Consider the following 15,912-nt stretch of genomic DNA (forward strand, 5'->3'; position numbering starts at 1 on the left):
GTTCTCAGAAACTGCTTCCAAGCACACACACTTTCCCTCACTCAGGTATGGTGGGGGAGAGCAGATTTCGCAGCCGTGGCCCATCGAGCAGGTACCTCGCCCAGAAACAGCCTTTGTCACTGCCGATATGCTTAGCAACCGACTCAAGTGGTATGGAGGAGTGATGGAGGCTTATTGGATCTCCTCCTTGGGTGTGGCTGTCAGGGTGAGTGCCTACTGAGTTAGGTCCTCTACCAATAGGGTAAGCAGGATGAATACTTAACCTATAAAATGTTACTGTAATCAGTTGATGATGCATCATTCACTGCTGTATCATCAGTCACTGATTTATGTCCAGTTACATTTTTTACACATGGAAGCAGCAAACAATTTCAGCTGCATGCTAATGAATACATGGGTTAAAAACAGCCTGGAGAGTCACAGAGTTTCCTTGGAACACTTATGAATTATCATTTCTGAATAGCTGTTACTGTGATTCTTTACCAGTCTTGTCATGTTTAATTATGATTTTATACATTGTCACCTACTTTAAAGATATTAGATGTTATTTGTAAATGGATAATTAAATTTGCTTGTTCTGTTTGTTTGTTTGTAACTTGCTCAACTTATATTTCCAATTGGTCCAAGGTCCCATCGTGAGTTTCTAATCTTCTAAGTGATCTTGGATTTTGCTGCGTAGATTTTATCATGTACCTTAACAAACCTTTTCAGTTGTATTCACCTCATCATACTCAGCATTATCACGGTTTCAGGTGGCAGAGGGGACACCCCTCTTCCTGAGTTTGCCTGACAAGGACGAAGACTCCATGGCAGATGAGTTATGTTTTGCAGCACGACACCAGCTGCCCTTCAGTGTCGCTCCAGGAACACCCCTCACCCTCAGCTACTTCCTCTGCACTGCTGATGATGTTAGGAAGGTCAACAACCCCTTCCTTTACTCCCTACACCATAAAGTTGTATCCTTTAACTCTTTCCTTCCACCCTGATATATCATATATTTTGTTAATTTCTCTTACAAGAAACTTAATTTTTCCTTTGCCAGAAGGCTGAGTTTTCAGAGGCTATAGCTATACCAACCACTTACTTCTGTTTCTGCTGACAATATAACTCCAAATGACACACCAACCAAGCTCACTCCAACATTCCAAGCAGATAGGTTCTTTAACTCACATAGAAAAAGTAGTTGGCAGATAGCAGCTCTGTACTACAATGTGTATTGACAGGGATTGGTATACCCAGCAAAGAGATTATCTTTACAGATGAGTCCAATGAATTTCAAACTGAGCACTACAGCTCTTGTTGTCTTGGTAGGGTAGTCTACACTGTATACTTTGCTTTGTGCGAATTGCAAAATGTATATAAGGAAAGCAGGGCTGCCAGTATGAGGTAAGACCCTAAAGAATTTTTCAAAATCTTTTCTCCATTGTATCATAATGTCCAACATAGAAATATAAGAACGGTTTCTTGTGCAGCAGTCGAGCTGCTTGGGAGGTGAATAAGGAAACCCTTCCACTGGCTTTCAGAATGAGAAAATGAGTCGTTCTTGTGATACTTTATCATTTTAAAGTAATCCATGATGTGGCTAAACATGTACCAATTAAAGTGATTCATCAACATGTAATCATCTCTGTAGATTTAGAGAAACAAAACTGCTCTCTTAGTTTTGTGATACAGTGAATAATAGTGAGAATCCTTTGTGATTGACCTTTACACATTTGAATCAATTTTTCTTGGGCATAAGCCTTAATTCTACATTGAAGGTTGGGGAATGAGATAGTTTCTTGAACAGGGAAAGCTGGAGAGATTTGAACAACCATTATGCAAAATGAGCATTTCTTCAAGACCTCCAGTTGGACGTAGGTGTTCCAAGCTTTGTCCAACCTGCTGGACTTAGCAGACAGCAGTGACTACCAATGAGACGTACTCTTTCTCCACTTCTAGGTACATGAAGTGAGTTTTCCAAAGTTTTTTTCATTGCCCAAGGGAACACCAGACATACGCATGATCCAGGACCCCATCTGGTCAACATGGGCCCAGTACCACACCCATGTTAATGACTCCAGGGTCCTTGACTTTGCTAGAGCCATCAGTCAGCACAACTTCAGTAACAGTCAGGTAAGTTGCCAAAGTTTGAACTAATGCCTTGGTAATGCACATTGTTTCAACGGCAGTCGGGAAGGTTAACACAATTTCATCAGGACTTGAGAGTCATCGGGGTTTTGGAAGTTGAATGGCTGGTCATGGTGACGAAACAGTAATGCAGAGGGTTATGGGATTCAAACAGTAGTACAGCAGGTTATGAGACCAAGCAAAATTGATGCTATTCATCACAGGTTGAGATTGATGACAACTGGGAGACATGCTATGGTGATGCTGCCTTCAACCCCGAGCGCTTCCCTGAACCCCAAGGCCTGGTGGAACAGCTCCACGTTAGTACTTTCTCACTCTCTCTCACCAGATAGTATGTTAAGATTACCCTTACTACATGGCATGAGAAAGCAGCCCTTACCAGATGCCAGAAACACAGTTAACAGAACAGCATCACTTTCCTTATTACCAGACACTTTTTAAAATCATTAATGATGTTATGCTACCACTTCAAATATCATATGATAAACTGATGGATGTTAAATAATCACTTGGTGGAATCATAAAATTTTCAGTCATGTTTCACTAATGATGGTGACTATGCCCTTGCCTGATTGCATTATTTAGTCTTCACAGATTGTGTCACAGAAACAAGAATAGCTTGTTTATATTCCTGGTACAAACAATTATCTGATAGCATCATATATTTACTTGATAATATCTTGTTGTCCTCAGTAATATCACAACGATGACACTCCTTATATATGGTAGAATGAAGGATTCCGGGTGACGCTGTGGATCCATCCCTTCATCAATGACAACTGTGAATCCTTCTTCTATGCAGACCAACAGGGCTACTTCATCAAGGTTAGTCCCTGTCATGCAAGGTTACTTAGAAACACTTTTATTTTAGCGACCTTCATGGCACAACAAAACATGCCCTAAACAAGGCCATCTCAGATGAAAAAAAGTAGAAAATAGTTGCATTAATCAGGGCTCTGCAGTCAAACACAGTCATCTAGATAATGCTTAGAACAATGTAAAGTTACCAAGCCACCCCTGAGGTTATTACTGACACCTGAGATTATTTGGGTTCATCCTCAGGTCACTTACTGTAAAGCCATCAAAGAAACAGGTTCTTATAATTTCAGGAAGCTAAAGGATATAATGAATGACCATCTTAGAAAACATGGGGATGTACAGATGCACCTAAAGTCATCTACGAACAAATGACATCATCTGAAGCCATTTATAGATGCCCAGTGTTATCCAATTCATTCAGGAAAACCGAAGTAATATGAAATAATCATGGAACACCTGAAGCACTGCATTGTTGTGGATCATCAAGGTACACTTGGGGCCATCCAGGGATGCCTGAGTCATCAGGATCACTGAGTAATGCTTGAATCATTTAGAATCACCTCTATCTGAATCACCGCTATCTTTCTTTTTCCCTTAGGACTCAGAGGGCAACACACAGAAGACCTCATGGTGGCAAGGGTCAAGTGCTGGAATCATTGATTTCACCAACAGCGAGGCAGCAGCCTGGTGGTCCAAGAGGCTACTTGACTTGCGCCATCAAACAGGAATTGACAGCTTCAAGTTTGATGCTGGGGAGACCTCTTGGTTGCCCAAGGTCTTCACCCTGAATGTCGACCAACGCCTCTGGCCCAATGTTTACACCCTGAAGTGAGTTCTACACTTGTCTCCATCAGCTAAGGTTACTTGCCGATTTATCTATTTATCACCAAACTCCAACAAGCTGAGGATATTTGTCTGTCTCTTATTCTAAGTGTATCCAAACAATAATGTATGACATCAGCAGATTCAGTTAAAGAACCATGGCTTATCTGTAAATAGATATTAGTTCTTTGACAGATGTGAGCATAAATAGTACTGAGTTTTAGAGTATAAAAAGAGAGGATTTATATGATCAGTAGTTAAGCCTTAGCATTGAATGCAAGTGAAGCTACGTTGCATTCAGTCAAAGTGTTTACCCAAGCGAGAACAAATGTAGTTTTAACTGACACTAAGATTTTGATCAATTACTGTATATTTTCCCAACAGCCAGCATTCATCAAGGTCAAACCTGTGCTCATGTTGAGTTTGCTCATGTTCAACACGTAATTGACAGACTCAGTGACAGTTTCTTGTCCATAGTGTTACCAGTCCTCACAAGTACTACTTAACAGTTCCTACATGTGCTGTTAACCTCTTCTAACCTTGTGTACCTCAACACTAGTTATCCATGTTACAAGTAAAACCTCACATATGCTGTTCACTGGTTCTCTTATATGCTACTCTACAGTGCTTACATGTTCTGGGAAGCAGTATCACCTGTGATTCCTAGTAGTATTTATATGTTCGGTAATCTTACTTATTACATGGCAGATTACACTTAACACTTGGTAGTTCTCACTTAGCTGTTCTTGTGAGAACACAGTAAATTTTCCTGCGCAGTAATACCTGCCAGGTCTCACATTTATTACTTGTGACATCTCATATATGCTAGTTGCCAGGCCTCCTGTGTGCTACTTGGCAAGTCTAACTAGTATTACTTATTATTTTTTTATATTTTGCTTTATCGCTGTCTCCCACGTAAGCGAGGTAGCACAAGGAAACAGACTAAAGAAAATGGCCCAACCCACCCACATACACGTCCACACACGCAAATATACATACCTATACATCTCAACGTATACATATATATACTCACACAGACATATTCATATATACACATGTACATAATTCATAGTCTGCCTTTATTCATTCCCATCGCCACCCCGCCACACATGAAATAACAACCCCCTCCCCCCTCATCTGTGCGAGGTAGCGCTAGGAAAAGACAACAAAGGCCACATTTGTTCACACTCAGTCTCTAGCTGTCATATAATAATGCACCGAAACCACAGCTCCCTTTCCACATCCAGGCCCCACAGAACTTTCCATGGTTTACCCCAGACGCTTCACATGCCCTGGTTCAATCCATTGACAGCACGTCGACCACAGTATACCACATCGTTCCAGTTCACTCTATTCCTTGGACTCCCTTCACCCTCCTGCATGTTCAGGTCCCAATCACTCAAAATCTTTTTCACTCCATCTTTCCACCTCCAATTCAGTCTCCCACTTCTCCTCGTTCCCTCCACCTCTGACACATATATCCTCTTGGTCAATCTTTCCTCACTCATTTTCTACATGTGACCAAACCATTTCAAAACACGTCTTCTGCTCTCTCAACCACACTCTTTTTATTACCACACATCTCTCTTACCCAATTATTATTTACTCGATCAAACATCTCACACTATATATTGTCCTTAAACATCTCATTTCCAGCACATCCACCCTTCTCTGCACAACTCTATCCATAGCCCACGCCTCGCAACCATATAACATTGTTGGAACCACTATTCCTTCAAACATACCCATTTTTGCTTTCTGAGATGTTCTCGACTTCCACACATTCTTCAACACTCCCAGAACTTTCGCCGCCTCCCCCACCCTATGATTCACTTCCGCTTCCATGGTTCCATCCGCTGCCAAATCCACTCCCATATATCTAAAACACTTCTTTTCCTCCAGTTTTTCTCCATTCAAACTTACCTCCCAATTGACTTGTCCCTCAACCCTACTCTACCTAATAACATCCCTGCCACAAACCTACATTCACCGAGAACCAATCACTTTCCTCTCTTCCTACATGTACACATGCCTTACATCCTCAATAAAAACTTTTCACTGCTTCTAACAACTTGCCTCCCACACCGTATATTCTTAATACCTTCCACAGAGCATATCTATCAACTCCTTCTCCTGATCCATAAATGCTACATACAAATCCATTTGCTTTTCTAAATATTACTTATCTTTCCTTAAGTCTTTGTAGTTCTAACAAGTGCTACTTACTAATCTTCAAGTGTTTTATTGAGAGTTCTTTAGTGCATTTCTTAGCAGGTATGTGGAAACGGTGGCACAATTCGGGAGCATGATAGAGACACGGGTGGGGATGGCAACACAGCAACATCCCATCTTCATCAGAATGCTTGATAAAGACTCCATCTGGGGAACCTTCAATGGCCTCCAGACCCTTATCCCCACCCTCCTCCACTTTGGTAAGGCCTAATGGGAATACTACAGAAATTAACAAGCTTTGTCATTTGTGGGAGGTGTGACTGTGTGGTGAAGTTATATAAGCAATGAATGACAGATGCTATATGTAGGTGGGATGACCCTGTGCCAAGGTATGGATGTACTGAATCAAAGATTTAGTAAGGGTACATTTATTGTTGAGAATGTTCAAGTGGAAAGGCCCAGAAAAGGGGAAATAAGAGGATAGCAAAGCATATGTGTGAAGGACAATATCCATGGATAGGATGATTATGGAGCACCCCTCTAAATACTTGTTTTCTGAAAACCATAAATGATGATGCTGTCTTAACAGAAAATAGTATTATATGCATCATCTTAGATTTAGAAATAACCACAATTCTGCTGATGAAGGTTATGATGCAGGTCCATCACTAGGAGGGGGATGAGAATACAGTAATTCCTCCTCCAGTTGAGAAAGATAAAAATCCTAAGTTGGTAAAAGTCTTTTTCTCTTTCCTTCACAAAAACACTGAAATCATCCTTAACATAATGACTATCTTATGAAAGCTTGTGGAAGTCACATGCTCATGAGTACTGTATGCTTTACAGCACTAAATTACCTTGTGTAGTGAGGCATCCTACTGCACTGTAATACTCAGTATCACTAAAGTCTCCTTCAAATAAACCTAGGATGACCCCATCCAAGATGAGGGATCCCTGCTCTACACCTTTTATTTTCAACCTCCAGACCGTCATAGTTGCAACTGGAGCCTTTCACCCAACAAGATACAGGTTTTGTGGGCGAGTAGAGTTGGCAGGGGCCATCAGGTGTAGGTTAAGAGCCATTCACTGTCACAGTAAAGACCCTTTCAGGGACATTGAGAGCCAGCACAGGACCCAGGGCAAGCAGCCTGCCACCACTTGATAGGAGGAGTTACACAATGTCCATATAGGCCACTTCTCTTTAACATTTTTAAGAACTTACTATAAAAAAAAAAGACCCCAAATTAGGATGACAAGCTCATTAACAATGAAAAATGCATGTAGTGTATTATGTATCAGTGACAAAGTTTTTATACAGGAATGGGAAAAAATAAATAAATGGAATTTGAAATACAGAGGAGCTCAAGCCCAGGGCCCACAACAGACCTCAGGACAGTGATCCCTGCCCCTCATTAGGCTTGAACCCTTAAGTGAGCTAACTCTTTACATTTGGACTAACATCACTCCATAATGGGAGGGAGATATTATATGGAGTACCGGCTTTCATGATGAACATCTCTTTGACCTAAAAAGTTTATATTCATTCTGAATGAGTACTGTGTAATCTATGGTTGATTACACAGCATGATTTATGTCTTGGTAATAGTCTGAAAAGCTAATTTATAAAGTCTTTATTCTTTACCTTTCATGTACCCTCTCCCTTCTCCCATACCCCAGGACTGATGGGATATCCATATGTGCTGCCAGACATGATTGGAGGCAATGCATATGTCATCAAACCCAGCTCTGAGCTGTTCGTGCGATGGGCCCAAGCTAATACCTTCATGCCTGCATTACAGTTCTCCATCCTACCTTGGGACTATGATAATGAGGTAAGAGAATCACACTTAGCCTGAACCCACAGTCAGTGGCTGAAACAGTTGCCAACATTTAACATCAACAACAATTCTTTTAAAGTTTCTGTTAATCCTGTCTTTTAATCACCATGATTTAACACTGGACTTAATAACCCTAGCTGTTGACATGAATAAAGGCTTAATAACCAGTAAACCATCTACCTTTTTTTCAGCCATCAAGAATTAGTTTATTCCATCCCATTTCTCATTAATCATCACAAAAAAGTAAAGATTTAAATCAGTGTCAGTCATATCTTAACTTGTAAATATTGCAAGTACTTCTTTGCATGATTATTTCTATGTATGACATGGTAACAAATCTGTACCACATACTAAAAACTCAGTTTATAAACAAGTGTTTCATTATAGTCACGGAATAAAATGTTTTAGTCATGATGGCAGGCCTCGTGAATTTTTGACACAGGTGACGGACCTATGCCTGGCAGTGACAAAGCTACATGCACAGTACACACCATTGCTGCTGCAATTGGCAGAAGAGGCCACTACTAAAGTGGCACCCCTTATTCGACCCACCTGGTGGCTCTGTCCCGAATTTGAGCCTTGCCTCACTGCTGACCAGCGTGAGTAACACATTTAGGTGCCATAGGTGATCTTTGGCATCCTAAGATTATTTCCAAATAGTTCATTTATTCATCCAAGACACTGCAAGAAGGTGAGCTGTGTGACATTTCTGTAACATAAAAACTTACATTTAGCCCTGCATATAATGAAGGTGTTTTCAGCACTAGCCAGAATTGGAGTTTAGCACTGATGTAATACTAAATACCATGATATTTGCCACAAGAAAGAATATAACATTTCAGTGTCTTTTGACAGAAATTAGGTCTGGTAATAGCAATCAATCGTAATTTGGGGCAAGTTTGAACCTAGGTGGTTATCAGTTGGTGAGAAATGTGGGAACCATTAATATTTTCTTTCATCTGTCATACCTCATATTAGCAAGTTAGTGCCAGGAAAAGATGAAGACAGGCTCCATTTGCTCACATACAATTCTCTAAATGTCATGTGCAATGTACCTTAACCACAGCCCCTATTCATAAACAAGCCCCACAAACCTTTCTATGGTTCCCCCTTCCCCCAGCTGCTTCACATGCCATGGTTTAGTCCACTGACTGGGGAAAACTAATTTTTTACACTGCATGTGCCCTGTCCTATAAAACAGTGCTGCCTGCCAGCATGTTGTTTGTGTTGATGATTAGAGACTGCAAAACAACATGGACTATCTTTTAAAGACAACAGTGTCCAGAAAGTAAAGTATCTTCATTGAAATGAGGAATGAAAGATAGATGTCTAGTTGTATATGTACATCTCAATACGTGTAACATATATCAAAGGATGACACATGGTAAGCTCTTACGTCTAATACAATGTAATGAGAGGACTCTGATATTCTGTTTCAAAATTCCATATTCCAGCATCCCCACCACAAATGGAGAAACCAAAAAAATACCCATATTACAAAAAGTGGAATTTTGTGCAATACACAGTTCCATGTTTTGCTACAAACACAGTAGGTAAAACATATTTTAAAAAATCTTACCCTCTGAAGATGACAAAAGCTGGCTGTGCCGTCTGATGATGTGGCTGCTAAGTCACAGATGAAAAACATCACCAAATCTCAGAAATTATGTAGGAAAGTCAGGAAATCCTTCAGAAGCAAACTAATAACCAGAGGTCACTTTCTAAAATTCTATCACTTGATAGATTGTGTAAAAAAAAAAAAGGATGGACAAGTCATTCACATGAGTAAACAAGGCCATCCAAGTAGAGAACACCTCAAGACATCAAATTTCCAGTTTGACAAATTACAGTTTGTGTGTATTATAATACCAATTTTAACGAAAGGAGATAATCCAGTGCTTATTCAAAGCCAATCCATATAAAGTCAAGATTAGTAGAAAAGATAGCTTCCCCAAAAGCCATAAGGGAAGTATAAGAGAAAAATTGTAGTTGCCTAATGTATTGTTTCTTTTTATCTGAAAATCTAGGGGATTCGTAATCTTATTTGTTTGTTCATGGACTCTGACACAGGTACAAAATATGTGAAACAACACAGCATGACCCCTTTGACTACCGTTTTTCCACTATCACTGATAGTAAGATCCATGACAGGAGTCTCACTGTTTTCACAGCCACTTTGAAGGGGAAATTTCTCTCCCATTCTCCTACCTTTCCTCTATTTCATTCTTTCTCCTTGTGTTTGCCCTTCCTCCATACTCTTTCTCCCTATTCTCTCCCTACAGAGTTCCTGGTAGGAGATGATCTGCTGGTGGCTCCTGTGGTAGAGAAGGGTGCAACCACCTTAGAAGTGGTGGTACCACCAGGGACATGGAACCAGGCAGGCACTGACCTAGTCACCACAGGCCCAGCCACTATCACCCTACACAATGTCACCCTTCAGACTATTGTCTACTTCAACCGGGACTCTATCAGCAATGAAGGAGAAGCCTAACAGCAGCTCATCTCAGCGTAGTACTGAAATGTATTGCTCTAAAAGAAGTGCTGGCAAGAAAAACAGCCTAACTTTTGTAGTAGCAGTTTAGTGCAAACAAGTAACTTTGTTTAGAGATCTTCCATGACATCAAAGTAGTTCACTTCCAGTCATACATCACAGCAGAGTAATTAGTTAATCACAGGCTAACAAAACTCCATAAGTATTTTTCTTATTGGGACACGCAACTGCCAAAACAACCACAATTTCTGTTCAGTCAGGGTAAAACTATGTAAAATGAATTGGATTCTGTTAAAAATAAGTATTCAGGATTCTAATATTGTCATCTTTAGCACAGATATTGGTGAACAACAAGCACTATATATGCTCTGAAGTGTCATATTTATATGGCTTTAACAACTAGAGATTCAGCTGCCATAATATACTTAATTTTGAAATCTGTTACTGGGACAATGTGTACTGACTTGTTCAGTTTCACTGTGTTTATTCACCTTATATGCTTGATCCTAGATAACACTTTTACTCTCAACAATTGGTTTGCTTATTTCACAAGTTACTTCAGAAAGCAGAGTGTATTGTATAAAAGTTTAAAGGATATCATTATCATATAGCCCTAGGACTCTTTCTGGGGCTCCTGCAAAAGAAGGGAAATTATGGGCTCCTTTGGACTGAGAGAGACTGTACTCATTTCTGTCTGCTGAAAATTGATACACCCATGATGTAAATGCAAGTGGAGTTTTATATTTGTGGGGCCCCATCTTAAACATTCTCTAATATGCTTCATAATTATGTTTGCTGTTTGCATTAACCATGTCCCCAGCTATTCTGTTCCATTAATCCACAATTCCTGTACTATAAAAGTACTCCTTTACATCTCTTAAATTTCTTGCTTTAATTTCATATGCCCTCAAGTTGCTCTATTCCAATGTCTCTTGCAAAACTGTTTAATGTCCACTTTGATCTATTTAAAAAACTTAAAGGTTGTGAGTAGGTATTTCCTCACTCTTCTTTCTTCTCAGGTGGGCAAATATAATGCCTTCAGCCTTACCCCTGTAATTTATATCTTAATTCTGGCACCATCGTTGCTGCCCTCTTCTGAGCCTTCCCTATTACCTCTTCTTGCCTGTTTAGGTACAGGTAACCAAACATGATATGCATATTCTAGTTTTGGCCTTATATAGGATACAAACACCTTGCTAAATATTTCCTCATCCATATACTTGTCTCCTTAACTATATCCTAATGTGGGACTCTAGCGACAAGTTAGAGATGATATAGACTCCCATGTCCCTCTCACACACACAATCCTGTTGCTTAGTTCCTGCTAAATAATATTCAATTATATCGAGGCCTTCTTTCACTTTGTCCTATTCTCGTTACTTTACATATGCTTAGGCTGAATTTCACTGACCATGGAAAGGTCTTTAGCAGAATTCTTTAACTGAAGATGGGTTTCAATATGAAATATGCCAGTCTTTATAGACTATGTATGGATTAACCAACTTTTATTAGAAAAATATCACCTGTGTAAGGACTAACCTACTTTTTTTAGGAAAAGTTACCAAAGTTTTATAAAGTAGTCAATGAATCCTTTTATGATGAAAAACTGGCATAAGATAGGAGCAACATCTATCAAATGCTTTATTAAAAAATACACCTTATATCACCAGTTCATTTGCTCCCTCACAAAGCCAAATCAGAAATATACACCTATGTTTACACATTAGCCTAAAAATTATTCAATAAGCAAATACAAGTAGCAACTGCTTTCTGAACATAATACTGCAAGTCAATTTAATTGTAACACGAGACTGATCTGTAACAACTGAACATTATCCTTTACTTTAAAGAAAAAATCAAACAGGCATACACAGATAATCATGTCTGCATACAGTGTTTCTTTCAAGAAAGTTAATAAGTACAAAGAGGTTTGGAATAAATTCTTAGTAGGAAGATTCTTGCCTGAAAGACAGCAAGTTTTTATAACAGATGAAATGTCTACACTACCTAGAGAGACATTTATAACTCGTCCTTCTTCTTCTTCTTTTTTGTTTTATTGGATTTTGTTTCCTTCTTCAAAGCCTCTGTCTCCTTCAGTTCTTTTCTTCCCTAAAAAATAAATTATGTTCCATAAAATGAAACTGCTATACAAAAGCATTAAACATTCACAAATTTCATACACATTTACCAATATCAGCCTATATCAGATACGTTATCATCCAACCTTCCAAGCAAGTTTTTCCTCCAACATTCCATTAATAACTGTCTATAAGGTCATATATAATAACAAATCACACATTACTAAACTGTTACTGATGCCAGCAGGTTGGTATGGCTGTCAATTCTCCAAATTTCTATAACCATCTGCAATCTTTTAAAAAAAAAACCTTAGATAAACAAATTGTCAGAGAACGAATCAGAAAACAAATCCCCTACAATCAGTCTCACATACAAGAAAGACCCTTAAAGAGTTGAGGACAACATATTACTTACCACTACAACACAAACTTGATTATGTCATGTTCATCAGACCTATGAAAATTTTAAATTGCCATTCTAAACCATAGCAACAATCTACAGACCTCCCATAATGGTATGGGCACTGGTGAGTAGGAATAATGTAGCAAGAATAGCACTTAACTGATTGGTTCCAAAATAAATTATAAGAATCTCAAATTTACAGATAATTCTTTAACAACATTATTTCAGAGACTGAGCAATAATGTAAACAAAAGTAGCTGCCCAACTGCAATGGATATTAAATAAAAAAAAATCTATAAAATTCATAACTTTAATAACCTACCTCAATGGGACAAAGTTGAGGATAACGGAAAGATACTTGGACTTTAAGGTTACAAAAAAAGTGGTGGCCTGATGCATATATTGAAGCATTAGCATGAACAAATTATTAAAGTGAAAATATTGGGTTATTACGGGTTGGGAGCAAACTCATTACTTAACGTGTTCAAAATGGATACATGGTTTGTTCTACAAAATCACAAAAATCAATTTGCTAGTTAGCTCACCTCAGGAGTAAAACGTCCATGATAGACTTTGTTTTCTACTGAACACTCCTTTAATTCCTGCTGCTCAATCAAGAAATCCTTGGCATCCCAGGCCTGAGCACCATCTCTGAACATGAAGATTGCTCTTCTTTGATCCACCATGTACCTGATACATCAACAATTTTTATTTTTAAAACATAGTTCAGAACTGGAGGCAGAGGTGGCATGTTTGAAAATGAAATCACCAAAGATACAGCAAATTAGTTGTAGTAGTTGTGAGAAATGGAGAGATGAAGAATACCAAGTATGAAAAAATCAAAATGGTGTAATAATTTGAACATAATCGACAAACACTATGGAAAAAGACGAATCCTTATTGTCAAAAAACAGCACAGTAATTTTTCAATACAGTATATTTTTGAAGAGAGAATGCATACCTCTCTGCCTGTATATGACTGTTATAGAGGGAACCCTGCCAAATTTTTGTCACTTCCTCAGCTTGCTCAGGACTAAGTTCATCCTTCACTTGCACAAACATCATGAGTGTTCGACCCTTCTTGCTCATCTTCAAGAGATTCTCTGGGTCTCCAATATTTGAAGGGTCAAATTCTAACTTGGGTGCAGGTCGGAGATGCTCTGGAAGTTCATCATCTGGCAATGGCTCTTCATCTTCCTGAATATTGGTAACACCACATAAAAATATTCAGCAGCTTACAACTTGTGAAATGAGCATTATTACGATACAAGTTTTCTCATGAGCCACGAGTTAAAAATCTCTAAAAATTCAATTATAAATGAATACTACAAAATCTATGACATCCAAATAAAAGTCAAAACCCAATATAACAGTTTTAAAGAAACTCATATGGAAGTCCTCAAAATTTCATCCAGCAGATTTATCCAGATCTCTAATATGGTCCACTATCACTGCAATACACCAGTTATGTTTGACCCTTAGATCCAGTGTATCGTTAAGCATAGCACTAATGTTACCACTGATATGGAAAATTTAACTTACAGTAATCATTATAATTTACTACTTCAGCTACAAGAGTAACAGTTTTGGGTATTGTATACAGTGTTCTTTCAATCTGGAAAGGTACAGAAGCATTTGGAAAACAATACAACTTGCAGAATGTAATTAGAATATCTATTATCATTCCTAGATAATAAAGCATGAGGTAGTATTGAGGGTTATTAACAAGGAAAATGAGGTTTAAGTAATATTAATGTATGAGTAACAAAAAATGAATGAAAATCTTACAGTACCAAACCTACCCAGTAACCGAGATTTATCTTAATTTTAAATATTTTAAAGGAAAGTCGTTAGATACACCGAAAAATGAGCACTTCATAAAATTCAGATTAGCTCTGCATTACAATTAGCTTTGGATGTAATTTTGTTCTGTAGTGCTTAGATAATATGACCATATTTGAAGGTATGATATCAAATATGGCAATAATGAGTGTGATGTACACCATGGAAAATATGTAAAGGCAAATGCACAAGACTACAAAAAAAGATTAAAAACAACCTAGCCACCAAAATAAATATATATCATTAATTTAATTTGCTGTTGTTTATGATGACCACTCACTGCGCTGGCTGTTGACATTTGGTGTCAATTGTGTGGTATTCAATCATGGATCCGACTAGTTTAATTCGATTAAAACACCAAGCATCAAGATGAACCTCGACTGCCAAGGAAGTTTAGTAAAATTTTCATAAGACCTGTTGACTATGTGCACTGCCTTCTCTTACATTAATCAAACCTTCATTTTCCCTATTATGCTACTACTGCCTTATGTATCATAAAACTCTACACAATACACAATCAGAACTGCAAAAATATATCATTTAATATCCAAAACTATTAAATACCTAAACATCGTGATGCGGAGTTAATCTAGACTTTTGTCCCTAACAAACCAGTATTCTTGAAAGTGATCATCCCGCTGATGGAAAAAGTTATCAGAGCGAAGTCTTAACAAAATTACTAATGAAAGAATTTATGTACGATCAATGAAGTACACCTGTAGTTAATACTGAACGAGAAAAATAACAGATTTGTTGCCATTCTATAACAATGAACATTCCTAGTCTCATTTCGTGATCTACATCCCGATAACGCGACGCCATACTTCTCAAAACGTCTCTCCGAGGTTTGCTTTAATTCGATGTAAATTTAAAAATCACATGAAAAAGTCTGGAAAAATCCCATGCCAACCTACTTTCCCTTCCCTTCTATCATATAACTCTGGGACATAACCAGGAAACCAGCCTAAACAGAGGGAAACATAACAGGAAAATTCTTTACGCCACCGACATAGCCTGCAACTCACGTCCCACTGGTCCAGTAACCTTTCCAGGTCAGCATCCGTATAGTCCCTGATGTCCTTCTTAGCCCAAGATGGCTTATCATCACCCTCGTACTTCTTAGACAGCGACACACACACCCAAGAGAGGAGGAAGCCCAACCACACAAAACGGATGTGAACCTCCATGGTGGAGTGTTTACATCGCCCACAATTGTCACCATAATTTCACCTCGTCCGGTTAATATATACCGGTATTTTCAATTTGTTTTTAGTATACAATATCGGTCCATTCAATTTTATCTTTAGATCTGGTAAA

General features: G+C 38.5%; 2 protein-coding genes across 3 annotated transcripts in view; one reads left to right on the forward strand and one right to left on the reverse strand.

Annotated features, from left to right (window-relative positions):
- Positions 1-11,933, forward strand: part of LOC139767242 (myogenesis-regulating glycosidase-like) — a 19,699-nt gene extending 7,766 nt beyond the window's left edge. For both annotated transcript variants that reach the window (XM_071696390.1, XM_071696391.1), the window contains exons 5-14: positions 46-205; positions 753-917; positions 1,942-2,115; positions 2,334-2,429; positions 2,860-2,955; positions 3,548-3,777; positions 6,046-6,203; positions 7,621-7,775; positions 8,224-8,380; positions 10,064-11,933. In XM_071696390.1, coding sequence (XP_071552491.1) covers positions 46-205; positions 753-917; positions 1,942-2,115; positions 2,334-2,429; positions 2,860-2,955; positions 3,548-3,777; positions 6,046-6,203; positions 7,621-7,775; positions 8,224-8,380; positions 10,064-10,272 — 1,600 coding nt within the window. In that variant the 3' untranslated portion in view covers positions 10,273-11,933. The remainder of the gene's footprint in view (positions 1-45; positions 206-752; positions 918-1,941; positions 2,116-2,333; positions 2,430-2,859; positions 2,956-3,547; positions 3,778-6,045; positions 6,204-7,620; positions 7,776-8,223; positions 8,381-10,063) is intronic.
- Positions 11,900-15,821, reverse strand: boca (LDLR chaperone boca). The gene is made up of 4 exons (XM_071696401.1): positions 15,621-15,821; positions 13,715-13,950; positions 13,299-13,443; positions 11,900-12,381 (listed from the first exon to the last, which is right to left on the reverse strand). The coding sequence occupies exons 1-4, from the start codon at positions 15,780-15,782 to the stop codon at positions 12,292-12,294; spliced, it is 633 nt and encodes a 210-aa protein (XP_071552502.1). The 5' UTR covers positions 15,783-15,821; the 3' UTR covers positions 11,900-12,291.
- Positions 15,822-15,912: the final 91 nt, after the last annotated feature.

The sequence above is a fragment of the Panulirus ornatus genome, chromosome 59, assembly GCF_036320965.1.
Source record: "Panulirus ornatus isolate Po-2019 chromosome 59, ASM3632096v1, whole genome shotgun sequence".
Lineage (NCBI taxonomy): Eukaryota > Metazoa > Arthropoda > Malacostraca > Decapoda > Palinuridae > Panulirus > Panulirus ornatus.